The sequence below is a fragment of the Atractosteus spatula genome, chromosome 20, assembly GCF_055471065.1.
Source record: "Atractosteus spatula isolate fAtrSpa1 chromosome 20, fAtrSpa1.hap1, whole genome shotgun sequence".
In the NCBI taxonomy this organism is placed as follows: domain Eukaryota; kingdom Metazoa; phylum Chordata; class Actinopteri; order Semionotiformes; family Lepisosteidae; genus Atractosteus; species Atractosteus spatula.
The window spans coordinates 16,329,319-16,342,648 of NC_142725.1; the positions used below are offsets into that span (position 1 = coordinate 16,329,319).

The window sequence follows — 13,330 nt, forward strand, 5'->3', positions numbered from 1 at the left end:
CATTCACACGCGGCAGGGTAGTTGGGCAGTCAGACTGCGGCCACAGCGAGAGGCAGATAGCGAGAAGTCTGGGACTTGCAAACGGCACAGTGCACAACATCATTGTCAAGTACCGCCAGTCCAACGAAAGAGCGGTTAACCATCGGCCGGGCCGCCCGTCAATGCTTACAGAAGGAACCAAAAAGGCTCTGGTCCGGGTGGTGAGTGCCAATCCGCGCACCAAGCTCGTAGACATCGCCAGCACTGTGAATCTGTCACAGCGCACGGCTCAGCGCTACTTGCACAAGCTGGGCTACAACGGGAGTTTGTCTCGCCCGAAGCCCCTGCTCACCAAGGCCAACGTGAAGCGCCGGCTGGCGTGGTCGCAGGAAATGAAGGACAAGCCCGCAGCCTTCTGGAGATCCGTGGTCTTCACGGACCAGTCGCAGTTCCAGCAGTTCGCCTCCAGCGGACGCACATGGGCGTGGAGGAAAGCCGGCCAGGCGTTTCAGGAGGACTGCGTGCAGCCCACGGCTCAGGACGACGGCTTCAGCGTCATGGTGTGGGCAGCGGTCTGGGACACCGGAAAGACTGAGCTGGTGTTCACAGAGGGACCCCTGGATTCGTCTGGTTACGTATCAGTGCTGGAGAATCACCTCCTGCCCCTTTTCCGACAAGGGGCTCTACAGTTCAGCACGCATCTGCTGCAGGAGGATTGCGCACCCTGTCACACCTCCAAGACCACCACCCACTGGAAGAGCGAGAGGGGCCTGCAGGTCGTGCCCTGGCCCCCCCGCAGCCCCGACATGAACCCGATCACACACATCTGGGAGCACCTGGACCGGCAGCTGCAGCAGACGAAGCCACGGCCGCCGTCCGTGGCCGCGCTGCGGGAGAGGCTGAGCGAGCTGTGGCGCGGCCTGGATCAGGCTGTCGTGCAGATGCTCATCGCTGGCCTGCAGCAGCGCGTGCTGGCCCTCCACGAGGCACGAGGAAGGGCCACCAGGTTCTAACCCACAGGGGGTGTGCAGAGGGTCAACAACAACAACAACAACAAAACATCTTCTGTTTTCCTTGTCTCCCATTCAACCTCTTTAAGTCTTGAGGCACGTCTTTGTGGAACTGCAGTGCAGCCGAATCACGAGATGAAGAGGAAGCTGGAGTAAAAGTGTCTTCTGCATTCATTTGAGAGAGAAAATGCAGCATCTGCTCCTTGTTTAATGTTTTTCTTGCTTTGTGAAGCAAAATACACTTTGAAAAAGGAATACGCATTAATATACTTGAAAATGTCCAATATGTACCCCCATAAACAACTGTTGTGGTTTGTATTATATAAAGCCTTTGTTAAGTGCAAAAGCTGATGTTTTACGGTGAATTTTAAACTTTGCTATCCTACTAAACTCTAACTTGTGCACTGTTAATTTTTACAGTGATTGTTTCTAGTGGAAGTTACTTTGAATTAGATACATTACACTACCAAAATGCATTTAATCTTTCATAGTGTAACAACCCTTTTTATGTTGGAATATGATATGCTTCACACAAATACAGCACTGCTGGTTAAATGCAAAATGAAGCTAACTGCACGTGAATAAACGGAACATTAAACACCACATGCGTAGTTCCCAAGGAAAGGCTAATGACAAAGTTCCATTTTTAATTTAGGAAATTTTAGGACTGCACAATTGTAGCATTTCTGCCTCAGAGCTGCACCCCAGGGTTCTATTTTGGACTGGGGCGCTATCCTTGTGGGGTTATAAGAGGGATGTATCCTTTTATCATTCTTACCAATTGTAGCTGTGTCCCTCGCAGTAGCACACCTGCATTGCAGAAGGCAGATTTACTGGGGGGTATCAATATACTGGAGTTACCCAGTAGGTTCATTGTGTTGATGGAACTGTTGTGCATTTGTGTGAAATGCAGAAATGTAAACCTTTTGTCAAAATGTGTTTTAACAGCTGCATTATTAATAGGACTTCTCCGATTGTAACTTCTCGCAGCAAGACCCCTGGAGTTATACTGTAATTTCTGAAAATAAACTTTCCTTGAATGACGCCCTGCTTTGGTCTTTGAGGAAAAATACTACACAAAACACAAGGGATTATTGGGATAAATTTTACAATGCTTGCAGTCTAACCAACCCCCTGTTGTCCCCATCACTGTTACTACTAACCATAAAGAGATGATTATACAAACTGCAGTCAAGAAACAGGACACACAATTATGCTAATGCACTGGTTGTACCTTTATTTGTTACCTTGTTCACTAAACAGTTCAATGGTGCAAGGTTACCATACACAGAATTAGATATATCTGCATTACACGTCTATGCTATACAGCAAATGGGTTATAATTAGTACAAATACATGAAATATATTTACATTTTAGTTCAAGCTCCATACAACATATATATTTACAAAATAAGTATGAAAATGAAGCAAATCTGACAATTAATATACAGTGTTAATGGTTTCTTAAAAGTGTTAGAGGGAATGTCAACCTTCAGTTTCAAAGAAAAGTCTTCTTCTAGGGGAAATTGTTTAATATACTGTGTTTTTTGGGTTGTTTAAGAACAACGTTGTTTACTTTCTTTAATGGATGAAAAGCTTTAAGATGAGTGTTAATGTATAAATGCCCTGAAAATGTGAAAATGAACTGTTTCTTGTAGGCCTGAGCCATGTGCAGTTTGAAATATTTTAAGTTACTACCTGCTATTAAAAAACCTAATATAGGCCCACTTTCAACATCATAATCCTATAGTATAGAACTAGGCTATCGCAAAACACATCATATAAGTTCTTCTAATAAATGACCTCTTAAAAGAAATCAAGTTGTTTGAAACTAGTTGACCTTTTCCTTGTAAATGGAAGCACAACAATAAACCAGCTCCAGATGGAAAAGTAATCCTGGACTACAATAATGCTGTCCTTTTTAAACAATGGAAAAACAATGCATATGGGCAACATGTTACTTATTGACAGTACATTCAACATTCTCTCACAGCAGCATATACTGTAGTGCCTGTCCCAAAACACGTAAGCCTATTCCCTTTATCAATTCCACTGACCCATCCTGTATGTATCAAGACTGCTTCATTTTGTTCAAGTATCATTGACAAGCAGAGTTTGTGGAATGACCATTATTGATAAAATGCCAAAACTTGACCACACGTCTGGTATCGTTTTATGTTGTGCAAAAAGCTGCAGACTAATATATACACGTTGCAATTGAAAATAAATACAGTTAAAGTCCATTTGCTCCTCTATAGGTTAGGAACCCAGCAACTCAAAAATGAAGGTTTGAAAATCTTTGCTCTTTTAAACCAGCTCGAGTCTCGTTCAGAAACCTGGGTATTGTGGGAAGAGAAATTAGAATATTCCCAACATTATTAAGAGTGCATAGAATGCAAACCCACTGTAAAATACAAGTGATGATTATTTATTTTGGTCAAATGCACTTCTATTTTTAAAATTATTTCCAGCATGAAGTCTTTGCACTAGAACAGCCAGCAAGGCATGAGTGTTATGCTTCAAGACACGCTATGCTTCACTTTTCCAGAGGCTTCCTGGCCCCAGAATCACAGCAGCTTTTTCATCGCTTTCACACACCTTCTGTGAGTGAAAACAGAAAACATGGTCTTCAGTGCTTCGATCCCAAGTCTGAACGAGTTAGAAACACACCTTCAAGGATCAGTCGCTTGTTGTAGCTGGAACTAGTGCAAAAAGAAAGTGCACAAATGCACTGGGCTTTACTGCTCCTGCTCTTCCTATCTGTCTGTAGCCACTGGGCGATACGCACTCTTAACAGCAGGTACTGCTAGTTGGCTGGCCAGAGCCCTGCTAAGTTCGCACTCTCAGTGACACAAACCCCCAGCACCATAATGTTAAAGAACAGGAGCACCAGGCTCAATACAATGGCCCTTGCATGCCATGTTCTGTTAAAGGACAGTTAATCAGTAATGAAAGTCAAGGAGCTAAGACAACTATTACATAAACACCATATTAAATAAATATCATACTTCAGAATGAGTTTTGGCCCCAGGGATCTGTTGACTTTACATCTGTCATTTAAAGAGAGCAAAGCCTTTCATGCTGGTGTCCATCAATAATAAGAAAAGAATAAGAAGAATACAAAAATAACAATTTGAATCAGAGCAGTTTAGATTTTTCCCTTCATTTTCTGTGATGGATCTTGTATGCTCCGAAGAATCCAGCAGTACACAATCTGAACATCACGCTTCTTCCTTATCATTCTACCTCGGTACCGACCAAATGATCCTAACATCAGTGCTTGTACTGTAAGTACTAAGCAGATTCTTCATCAACTGACTGTGCTGGACTTTCTCTGAACGCTCCAGCAGCAGGCCCTGATCACCCCCTTTCTGTCCTACACGTCGTACTGGCATTGTAAAATGTGCAATAAATCTTAAAACACGAAAGAGAGGGGAAATCATCTCTTCATTGTGGGACACAAAAAAAACAAGTGGATGCTTTGTAATTAGCACAGCTGCAGAACCCCCCCCAAAAAATGCACTCTTGTGTTCCTTCATTGTGAATTTCCTAACTCTAACCCTGTTTGCTTCTTAAGAGGGCCATCAAAAACAAAGAGGCCAAATAAAAAGAACAGGCTGAAAATAATGTAAGCCAGGTTAAATCGCAAAGGACATACTTTAAAGGGTGCAAAATCTTATCATCACTATTACTGGTTACTGGATTTCAATGTCTGATTGCATATTACTAGAAATGCAAAAGAAAAGCAAGCCTGAGACTCAGGGTACTGATATCCTGGGCATTTCATAAGCCTGAAGGGACATGATAAAATTAACAATACTAAAATCCAGTTTCTTAAAAAAGGCGCCCCAGTCATACGGATGTGGTTGTAGGGTCCAAGATATTAGCCGATCAGACTTCATTGCTCCAGGTATCGAGAGCCTCCTAGTGTGTCTGCAGTTTCAGAGGCAGGAAAAGACTCTGAATGTAAGCGTCCCTTTGGCCACCTCAAACAAGAGCAGAACCATAAACCAAACCTCTCGGGAATATCGAAAAAGAAAAATAACTTGCAATCAAAGCAGGAAATTCTCGCAAACAGGTGCTGTAGAATTACTATATAAACACTGGTACAAACATTAAATCTGAAGCTTACATATACAAAGGACATTCTTGCATTGTATACACAGCCTGTATGGCTACTACCCTCCCAAATCCCCCTGCTACCACTTGCAGGAAGTGTGGAGTTACTGCCCAGTAACTGGAAGGTCCAAGAACTTAGTCATGGGCACAGCAGTGAGTAACACAGAGACTCTGGGTACTTCAGGGTATGTGGAATAATGCAGCATGGAGATTCTGTGGCCTGTGGAGGATGCAGCAGCCCCTCTCTCCAGTACCCCAGCAAGAAAAGCGGAGAGCTATTTTCTGTCAGCCATTTTGTTTTCACGTTGAATTCGTACCTGCCACCCTCGAGGGGGCCTAAGAAAATCTAGTCCCTCGTCTCTTTCTGCTGTTTTAATTCCAGCACCAGGTTAACACACAAGCTGTCAAATTACTTCTATGTTTGAATGCGTTTGCTGTAGCTGTTCACTTGCTGATCTGCAACTGGTCTGACCGTTACAGTGTCCCACTGGCCCGCGACCGGACACAGCTGGGTCCTGTACCAGCGGAGAGCAGCTCCTGCAGTCTGGCCTCAACTTGTGCTGTCCTGTCTACCGACAATACTGTTCCTCCAGCGTGGAAACAAATCAGAGCTGACAACAAGAATCGGCTTAGTCCTCGTCATGATTCCTTGTATCTTTATCCGCTTTGGATAGTTTTTAACCAGAGAGGCATTTTCCTTCCTTGAAGGCTTTAGCAGGAGAATTGAAGCCACCCCTATGGTTATCTGTTAAAAATACACTTGATGTATAGAATACAGAGGTACATTAGATCCCTGCACTGCTGGCATAAGGAAAGTACACAATAAACGGTCTCTTTCTTTAGTTTCTTTCCATGATCAGTTCTGATGGTGCTTTCTAATTTGCTATGGAAAAGGACCTGCTCCTACCCTGAGGACAGCCATGGTTACCATGCAGGCACGAATCAAGAATGTTTGAGACGGACAGATAACACTGAAAAGGACAACCTTACAGACACTAAAACTCAAGAATAGGAGAAAACTGCTGAAGAATCGTGCACACACAACTAGACTGTATTACAACATGCTACTAGTAGAAGGTTTAGGGATGACAGAAAGAAAACGGAAGATAAGGAAGGCCAAGGATAGACAGGGGAGGAAAGGTTTCGGTAACTAAAACATTGCTTCAAAGGAGGGTTAAGCCACATGTTCCACATACAAGAGAAAACCGTCAAGAATCACAAAGATTAATAAGTGTTAACACTTGGTATCTTCACTGGCCAGATCAAAGGCCCTTCAATTCTTCAGCTGGCCTGAACGCCGTCTCGCAAGCTTTGACCTGGAATGAAGAAACACAAGAGGGTTTTTTTCCACCCAACGTTTTTTGTCAGCATCTTTTTTTTTTAGATTGATCCTTATGAACCCCTTTAATTTTTTTGCCAAAAAGAAAAAAGAGGAGACTCAGAAATGCAGCCTCCGCTGCACAATTTCTGTTTCTGTATGTCTCCCTAATTATGATTGAAATTCCATTATCCATTCTGTCTCGGGCTTTCATTAATACAGCTACCATGCTTTACTGAGAATCACAACAAGACAATGAGAAATTACAGAACATGGTGAACACATCCATGTATAACATTGATCTACAATGACTTATTCATTAGAGGGAAGTGTACCTTATCGTTCCTGCTAGCAGTGGGTTAAAGGCATATAACCAGTCATTCATATCTTTGTCATTGATGGCCTGTAGGAGTATCCCACGATGTTTTGTGCACACTGCAAATGTATTGGGTGTCTGCAAAAAGAAAGTGAGATCAGAGGTAATGACTGGAGCCGGTGTTCACTCTAAAAATAAACATCTGATTGAAAGAGCACAGGTCTTTTTATGGTATAAAAGATATTGTAATTAATAATAAAGGTTAATAAAAATGCAGTAAATAAACAATGTTGCTGAAGATTCAAGCCTAAAAAATTTGTAAGTCAGCCTTAAAATTATTTTAGACTGCAATAAAGTTTTATTCAGAGTAACATGATCATGAAGCCAGCACAGGATCAACCTTTAAATAATAGCATTCACAATTAAAGCCCTCAGAGTAATGACTCAAATCAGAAAATAGTACCCTTTCTGTTTGCTCAGTCTTACAGTGCACTTTTATGGTGTGTCATTTGACTCTTGAAAGGGCTGTTCACCTTTAACATGGCCTGCTGGTCCTCGCTGTACTCGACCTGGGCGGTGGACAGGTTAAGGACGCCTCTCTCCACAGGGTCCTTGTCGCTGTTGTAGATGAAGACGTATGGCCGGCGCACCACCACGAAGTGCTTCACCCACGAGTTGGAGCGAGGCTCCATGAAGTTCAGGTACCCCTTCTTGGATACCACAGAGCTGTGTGGAAGGGCCATAGTCTCAAGAAAATGTAACACGTTTCAGGTATTGTAAAACTGAGAGGAACTCGGTATTCTACAACAACTAGTCTATAATAACCTTATCAAAAGCTTGTCATCTTTAAAAAATCTCTACAAAACAAACTACCCCCTAAATTTTATTCTGTACTTCTGTAAAGTGTCTTCCAACTTGTGGAGGCAATTTCTTGGTCCCAAACAAGTTTTCCCACAAAGACTCAAGTAGCTTTCCTCCCAGCTTGTGGCTACAGCACAGGGCCTCCTGACTGGCTCTCCCTGTAAAGACACTTGTCCCAGCCCAGGCTTGGCTCTGTGACCCAGGGGTCACGGGTTTGAGCCTGGGTCATGTCATGGACCATATTCAACAGATTTCAACATATTTCACAGAGACTCACCCAGGCCTCATCTCCTCGATGTCAGGCACCAGGTTGAGGAACTCGTTCTTGCCAGCTCGCGCTAGGTAGGGGGTCTCCAGGGTGGGCACCATGGGGAAGTTCTCGTAGTCTGGACAGGAGGGGCTGGAGGCCCGGGAGTTAGCTTCTGGGGTTCTGGAGAGACAGACAAGACTCGGCTGTGACACCTGAACTACTTTGCGCTACCAATCAGACCTGAATGCTAGAAGTACAGCTGTATCTGGGCTATAACATCGAGGGTCACACTCAGCTTTCAATCAAGAGCATAACCTGAATGTTAAGAGAGCACAGTATGCAGGCCAGTGGTTTGAATGTTATAATGGATTAACCGGTTCTAAAATCTCAATCTAGTAAGGAGTCACAGCAGGGCTGAGTAATGTTCTCTGATAAAAACAGCGATAGTGAATTCTGTGTGGCCCCAAGTCAAGACATGCTCTCCGAGTTTTGTTCCACCAGCAGGCCAGGCTCTGTCCCGTGATTTAAAGGGGGAGTGCTTAAAAACAAACTGGACCCAGTGGCGAGGCCCTTACTTCTGGTCCATAGAGCTGCAGCGGGAGTCGGCGAGGGAGGGGCAGGTGGAGGAGGGGGTGAGGGTGGCGCTGCTGAGGCTGGAGACCGAGGGGTCCCGAGCGATGGGAGAGATGTCGGACAGCTGAAACACAGAGCAGACAACAGCTTCACCCCCTCAGCCTAGGATCTGTCCACTGGAGATTCCAAACTGATATATGAACCATACCATACCACTGCTCCAAACCAAGCACCCATTTCAGCTTTATAAGGTTTGATGAAACCCAAACTGCTTTATTAGATACAGTGTCTGTCTTAATGACATATTTTCTTAACTCAGCCATTACAGTGCTTCCAATACCAATACTTGAAATCCATGTGCAGTTCATCTACCCATCGTGTGAATTTTGGTCCTATATACCCCAACATATGCTCCAGGTGTTGCATGTTACCAAAGAAACACATGCTTCTGTTTTCAGTCATGGACTAACAAGCCCGCAGAACTTGAAAATCACAACTTGGGAAAGGTCCAGGAAATGATTTATTTGATAGAACAAAACAACTCATGCAGACTACTTGAGGAAGACATTAAGTTAAACTAAGAAAAACATTATTGTTCAGGACAGACCACTTTTTAAATGGCGGATTACATTTTTTCTAGATCTGCTACCCGGTGTAGCAGAGAGCCGATCAAGCAGTGAACGAGACTCAGAGTATCTGGCTAAAGGGAACCCAGGCGACTCGCTCACCTTGCAGTCGCTGATGCTGTTGCATACCTGGTTGTACTCTCGGTTGAAGGTGTGGGTCAGAAGGCGCAGGCACTGAAACAGGGTGCAGAGGTCATCAGACGTTACACGTTACAGCACAAGGCAGATTTCTACAGTGTGCGTCCAAGAACTACACAACCCAACGCGGCAAATGAGTCATCTACACAGAAACACGAGTGGAATCCCTTTTATAACAGGCGGCACGACACCCTTCTGTAGTCGCTGAAGCTGCTCCAATGAGGCAGATGTTTGGGGGTTCTGGGGCGCCTGGGGGTGCACCAGGAGTGAGAACAGAAGAGGAGGGTGAACTGCGAGGCGCTTACCTTGGTGGCGAGCTCCTTCTCGCGGTCCGCCAGGCTCTCGATGTCGGCCGAGTCGTAGCCGCTGCTCTCGCTGGGCGTGATGGCGCTCTCGAAGGTGGCGGTGGAGATCTGGGAGGAGATGCTGGTGGAGGTGCTGAGGGAGCCGCTGCTCGCGCTGGGCGAGACGGGCTCGCTCAGGGACTTGGGCGCCGTCTCGCTCAGCTTCTCGCGCAGCAGGAGCAGGTGCCGGGTCTTCTCCACCTGCCGGGAGAGCCTGCGGTGAGGCCAGGCACTGGAACAGGCACGAGGCACTGGGGGGCACTGGCTACCGGGATCCAGACAGACAACATCGCAATCCACCTACCGAAACCACATGGGCCACGAACACCGCTTCCTGCCACTGAGCACTCAGAACTAGACAGGCACTAAAATACACAGCTTTACATTCCACACACAGGAACTGTGAAAAAGCACGGCAAGATATGGCGAAGAGTGTGCATAGTTCCCATGCTGTATTCTCATAAGGCCCAGGTGCTGGTCAATTCAATGAACTGAAGCTGGACTATGTAGAATTTACTGCTTGACCTGCCTGTCATTGCTTACCTTCACCCTTCCCTAATTTATTCACTTTGTTAAGCATTGACTGCATTCTCTAATCTCAGGTCACAAACACCCCATACAGTAAACCTATTATTGTTACTCTGCCCCCATATCTGTGGAACTAACGACTATTCTGGTCCCTTACAACTCTTTGATGGGTGGAATGCGGAGAATAAATTCCAGTCTCGGTGTGTAACTCTGGGTGGAAGAGCTCTCTGTGCCCAGCCCTCAACTAAAGTTCCTCCCATACTCCCTCAATTCCAGGAAACCTAACCTGGAGAGAGTTTAATATGACAGACAGGACAATCAAGATAAGATTTAAAAGGCTGATATTCAGTCTTGCATATTAAGCCTCGACTCCACTCCTGTGTGAGAAGTGGCCTGGGCCCGGCCAGCTGCCCACCTCGTGCAGCAGGTCCAGTTTCTCCAGCTCCCACTGATGCTCCAGAATGAGGCTGTCGCCCCGCGGTCTCCAGCCCGCCAGGTTCTCCTCTCCCCTGACGTAGGCCACAGACGTGTCCAGGACCTTCCTCCTCCTCCGCTGCATCCCTGCGACAGCACAGATCCCGTCACTGCCCGCCACCACAGAGCCCCAGCCACGGTCTCGCCACGCCCAGCCACACCCTCACCACGTCCTCACCACACCCAGCCACACCCTCACCACGTCCTCACCACACCCCAGCCATGCTCTCGCCACGCCCAGCCACACCCTCACCACGTCCTCACCACACCCAGCCACACCCTCACCACGTCCTCACCACGCCCAGCCACACCCTCGTCACGCCCTCACCTCGCAGAGCGGGCCTTTCCTTGCACATGTGATTCACAGCACTGTCAGCTCAATCAGCTCGATCACTCTTTAGAAACCTCCCTGTCGCTTGCTGCCATCTGCTCAAGCCAGTCACAACAAGTGCAGATAATGCCTTGGTAGAAACTTGATTCCCCACCCATCTTTGAAATGACCAATCAGCTGAGTAATATTTACTGTAACAAGCAGTCAGTTATGTAGACTACAGAGCCCGGGACAAGAAGAAACACTTATTTAGAGCTGTTTCATTGCGAGCCTATGGTTACCTTCCAAACACATCAAAATGCATTCCCTGTTTTAACAATAACACAATCAAAAACACTGGGGGTGCCCGAGCACACACTGTGCCCGCAGAGCTGGGGCTCATGGGAAGGGGCAGGGGAATTTCCCAGTACTCACCTGGGCTACCCGTGTCCGCCATTTTGCACAAGCTCAGCTCGTAGATCCCTGTGACTCTGTTACTGTGAGCACAAATGGAGAGCCACGTTTTAGGGAAGGGTGACGGGCGGCAGCATCAAGATGCAGAGTCCCGGCGGGGTCACGGATCCTTACCAGTCGGGCGTCTTCGAGTAGCCACTCCCAAACAGGCTCCTCAGCGAGCGCGGCGGGGAGATTTTGGCGTCCCGGGAGTAGAAGACCATGCACACGTCCTTGGTGATGACCGCGGGCTGGATGCAGTGGTCAAGCTGAAGTGCAAAGAAACAAAGCACCCCGAGTGTTGGCACATTTACACCTAAAACCCGAGTGTGTGCTGAGAGGAGGCACACAGCCCATTCGGCACTCCCAGTACACTCCCCCGCTGAGCTTAGTCTCAAAGCAGCTGCCTTGAAATACAATGGATTCAGTCATCCTGACCTGATTCTGTGCTAATAATCCTGCAACAAACCCAGTACCTATACAGTATTCATAGTCACTGTAAGTTAAACCCATACACACATAACTTTTCCTAACTAGCACAAGCACCCATCATAATTTAAACATAACAAACGCAGCTGCAGGAATGCGAGATGGCGTGCTGTAGTTTTTATTATTTAATTCACTGGAAAATCTTCAGGATGAATGGTATGCATATTGATATACACAACAGACTTTTTAAGAGGCATTACAATATCTTTAGGTGTTTGTAAACAATACACAATACATAGCGAAGATAGAGATGAGTCGTCTTTGACGAATGGCTTGATTGCCGCACGCTATACTGGTTACACATCACATGCCAGACCTCAGTGCAGGCTGCCTGCAGTGATTAATCACTCGAAGGCACAGCACCGTGCAGAGGAGAGGAGAGTAGGAGCCCATCTCAATGTGCGCTCGCACTGGCCTTGGGCTCCTGCGTGGGATGATTGAGTGTGGCCTGCTATTCGTACAGAAACCCCAGCCGGGTCTGCGAAAGCTGGCACGCGTTCTGTGCAGAAGCCTGCAACAGAGTGGGGATTTGGCCAAGAGCTCACCTCCAGGTATGCAGACAGGGTCATGTAAATCTTCTCCCCGTACGGAGTCACTCGGTTGAGGAGGAGAGAGTTGTGCAGGGAGCTGTCCCACACTGCTTCAAAGCGGTAGAACGTTCTGAGAGCAGGAAGAAGAAAGCATGACTGAGTGGGTAAGGGGGGGGGGCGACCACTAGTTCTGTGACAGGACTAGCTCTTGCTTCGCAAAGCAAACGATATTACTTGTTGCAGAAAGGACTGTAAATTTTACTCATCTTGTCTGCTTTAGTTATTATTCCAATTTATTGTTTTTTAAGACGCTCGTCAAAAAATAGAAATGAGAAATGAAAAAAATCCTGTTTTAGACTGTAGTACTTGATATGCACAACATAATTTCAGAAAAAGTATGCTTCAGAAGTATTATTTATTTTAACAGCAATAACCTTGGGATTCCAGGAGGTTTGGTTATTAAAAAGCAAAGTAAATTTGGGTCAGAAATGTGTGCTTTCCCAGCAAAGCTGATGTCCCTACAATTCAATTTAGGAAACGGAGGAAGCAGAAGAGAGCTGGAATGTAATTGTTTACTGGAGCCTGAAATACTGCACTCAGCAACACCACTCCATTAGAAAATGGAAATCGGTACCAAAGGGAGAGGAATGGATCCATAAAACTGACAAAGATATTTATAATCATAATGCTACAAAAAGAGACAAAACAATTTATTTCTCAATTAAGGCCTGTTGTATTCGTATGGGGGAATAAATAACTCAGACTCTAGTGGCCTTGTGGCCCTATTCCTTTTGATATTTCCCAATCATCCACAATTACACTTTTTTTGTAGCCCTGTTAAAAAAAAACCCTCGACTGCTTCATGTTCTGCCGTTCACGTCATATCAATTTGTCACTCTCGGCTCAGGGCCGACGTGCTGCACCCTCTCTGAAACTCAGCAGGCCATCCGCGTGAGTCACAGCGCCGGCCTGCTCCGACAGCACACTGACGATCTCATAAAAGACAGAGACG

General features: G+C 46.0%; 1 protein-coding gene across 3 annotated transcripts in view; it reads right to left on the reverse strand.

The window, feature by feature from the left end:
• Window positions 1-2,202: 2,202 nt before the first annotated feature.
• The window catches only part of kif1b (kinesin family member 1B), a 93,604-nt gene continuing 82,476 nt past the window's right edge, over window positions 2,203-13,330 (reverse strand). For all 3 annotated transcript variants that reach the window (XM_088938163.1, XM_088938162.1, XM_088938161.1), the window contains 11 exons: window positions 12,334-12,448; window positions 11,435-11,568; window positions 11,282-11,343; window positions 10,478-10,623; window positions 9,496-9,735; window positions 9,155-9,226; window positions 8,429-8,550; window positions 7,881-8,033; window positions 7,276-7,468; window positions 6,762-6,880; window positions 2,203-6,424 (listed from right to left, as the gene is read on the reverse strand). In XM_088938163.1, coding sequence (XP_088794289.1) covers window positions 6,382-6,424; window positions 6,762-6,880; window positions 7,276-7,468; window positions 7,881-8,033; window positions 8,429-8,550; window positions 9,155-9,226; window positions 9,496-9,735; window positions 10,478-10,623; window positions 11,282-11,343; window positions 11,435-11,568; window positions 12,334-12,448 — 1,399 coding nt within the window. In that variant the 3' untranslated portion in view covers window positions 2,203-6,381. The remainder of the gene's footprint in view (window positions 6,425-6,761; window positions 6,881-7,275; window positions 7,469-7,880; window positions 8,034-8,428; window positions 8,551-9,154; window positions 9,227-9,495; window positions 9,736-10,477; window positions 10,624-11,281; window positions 11,344-11,434; window positions 11,569-12,333; window positions 12,449-13,330) is intronic.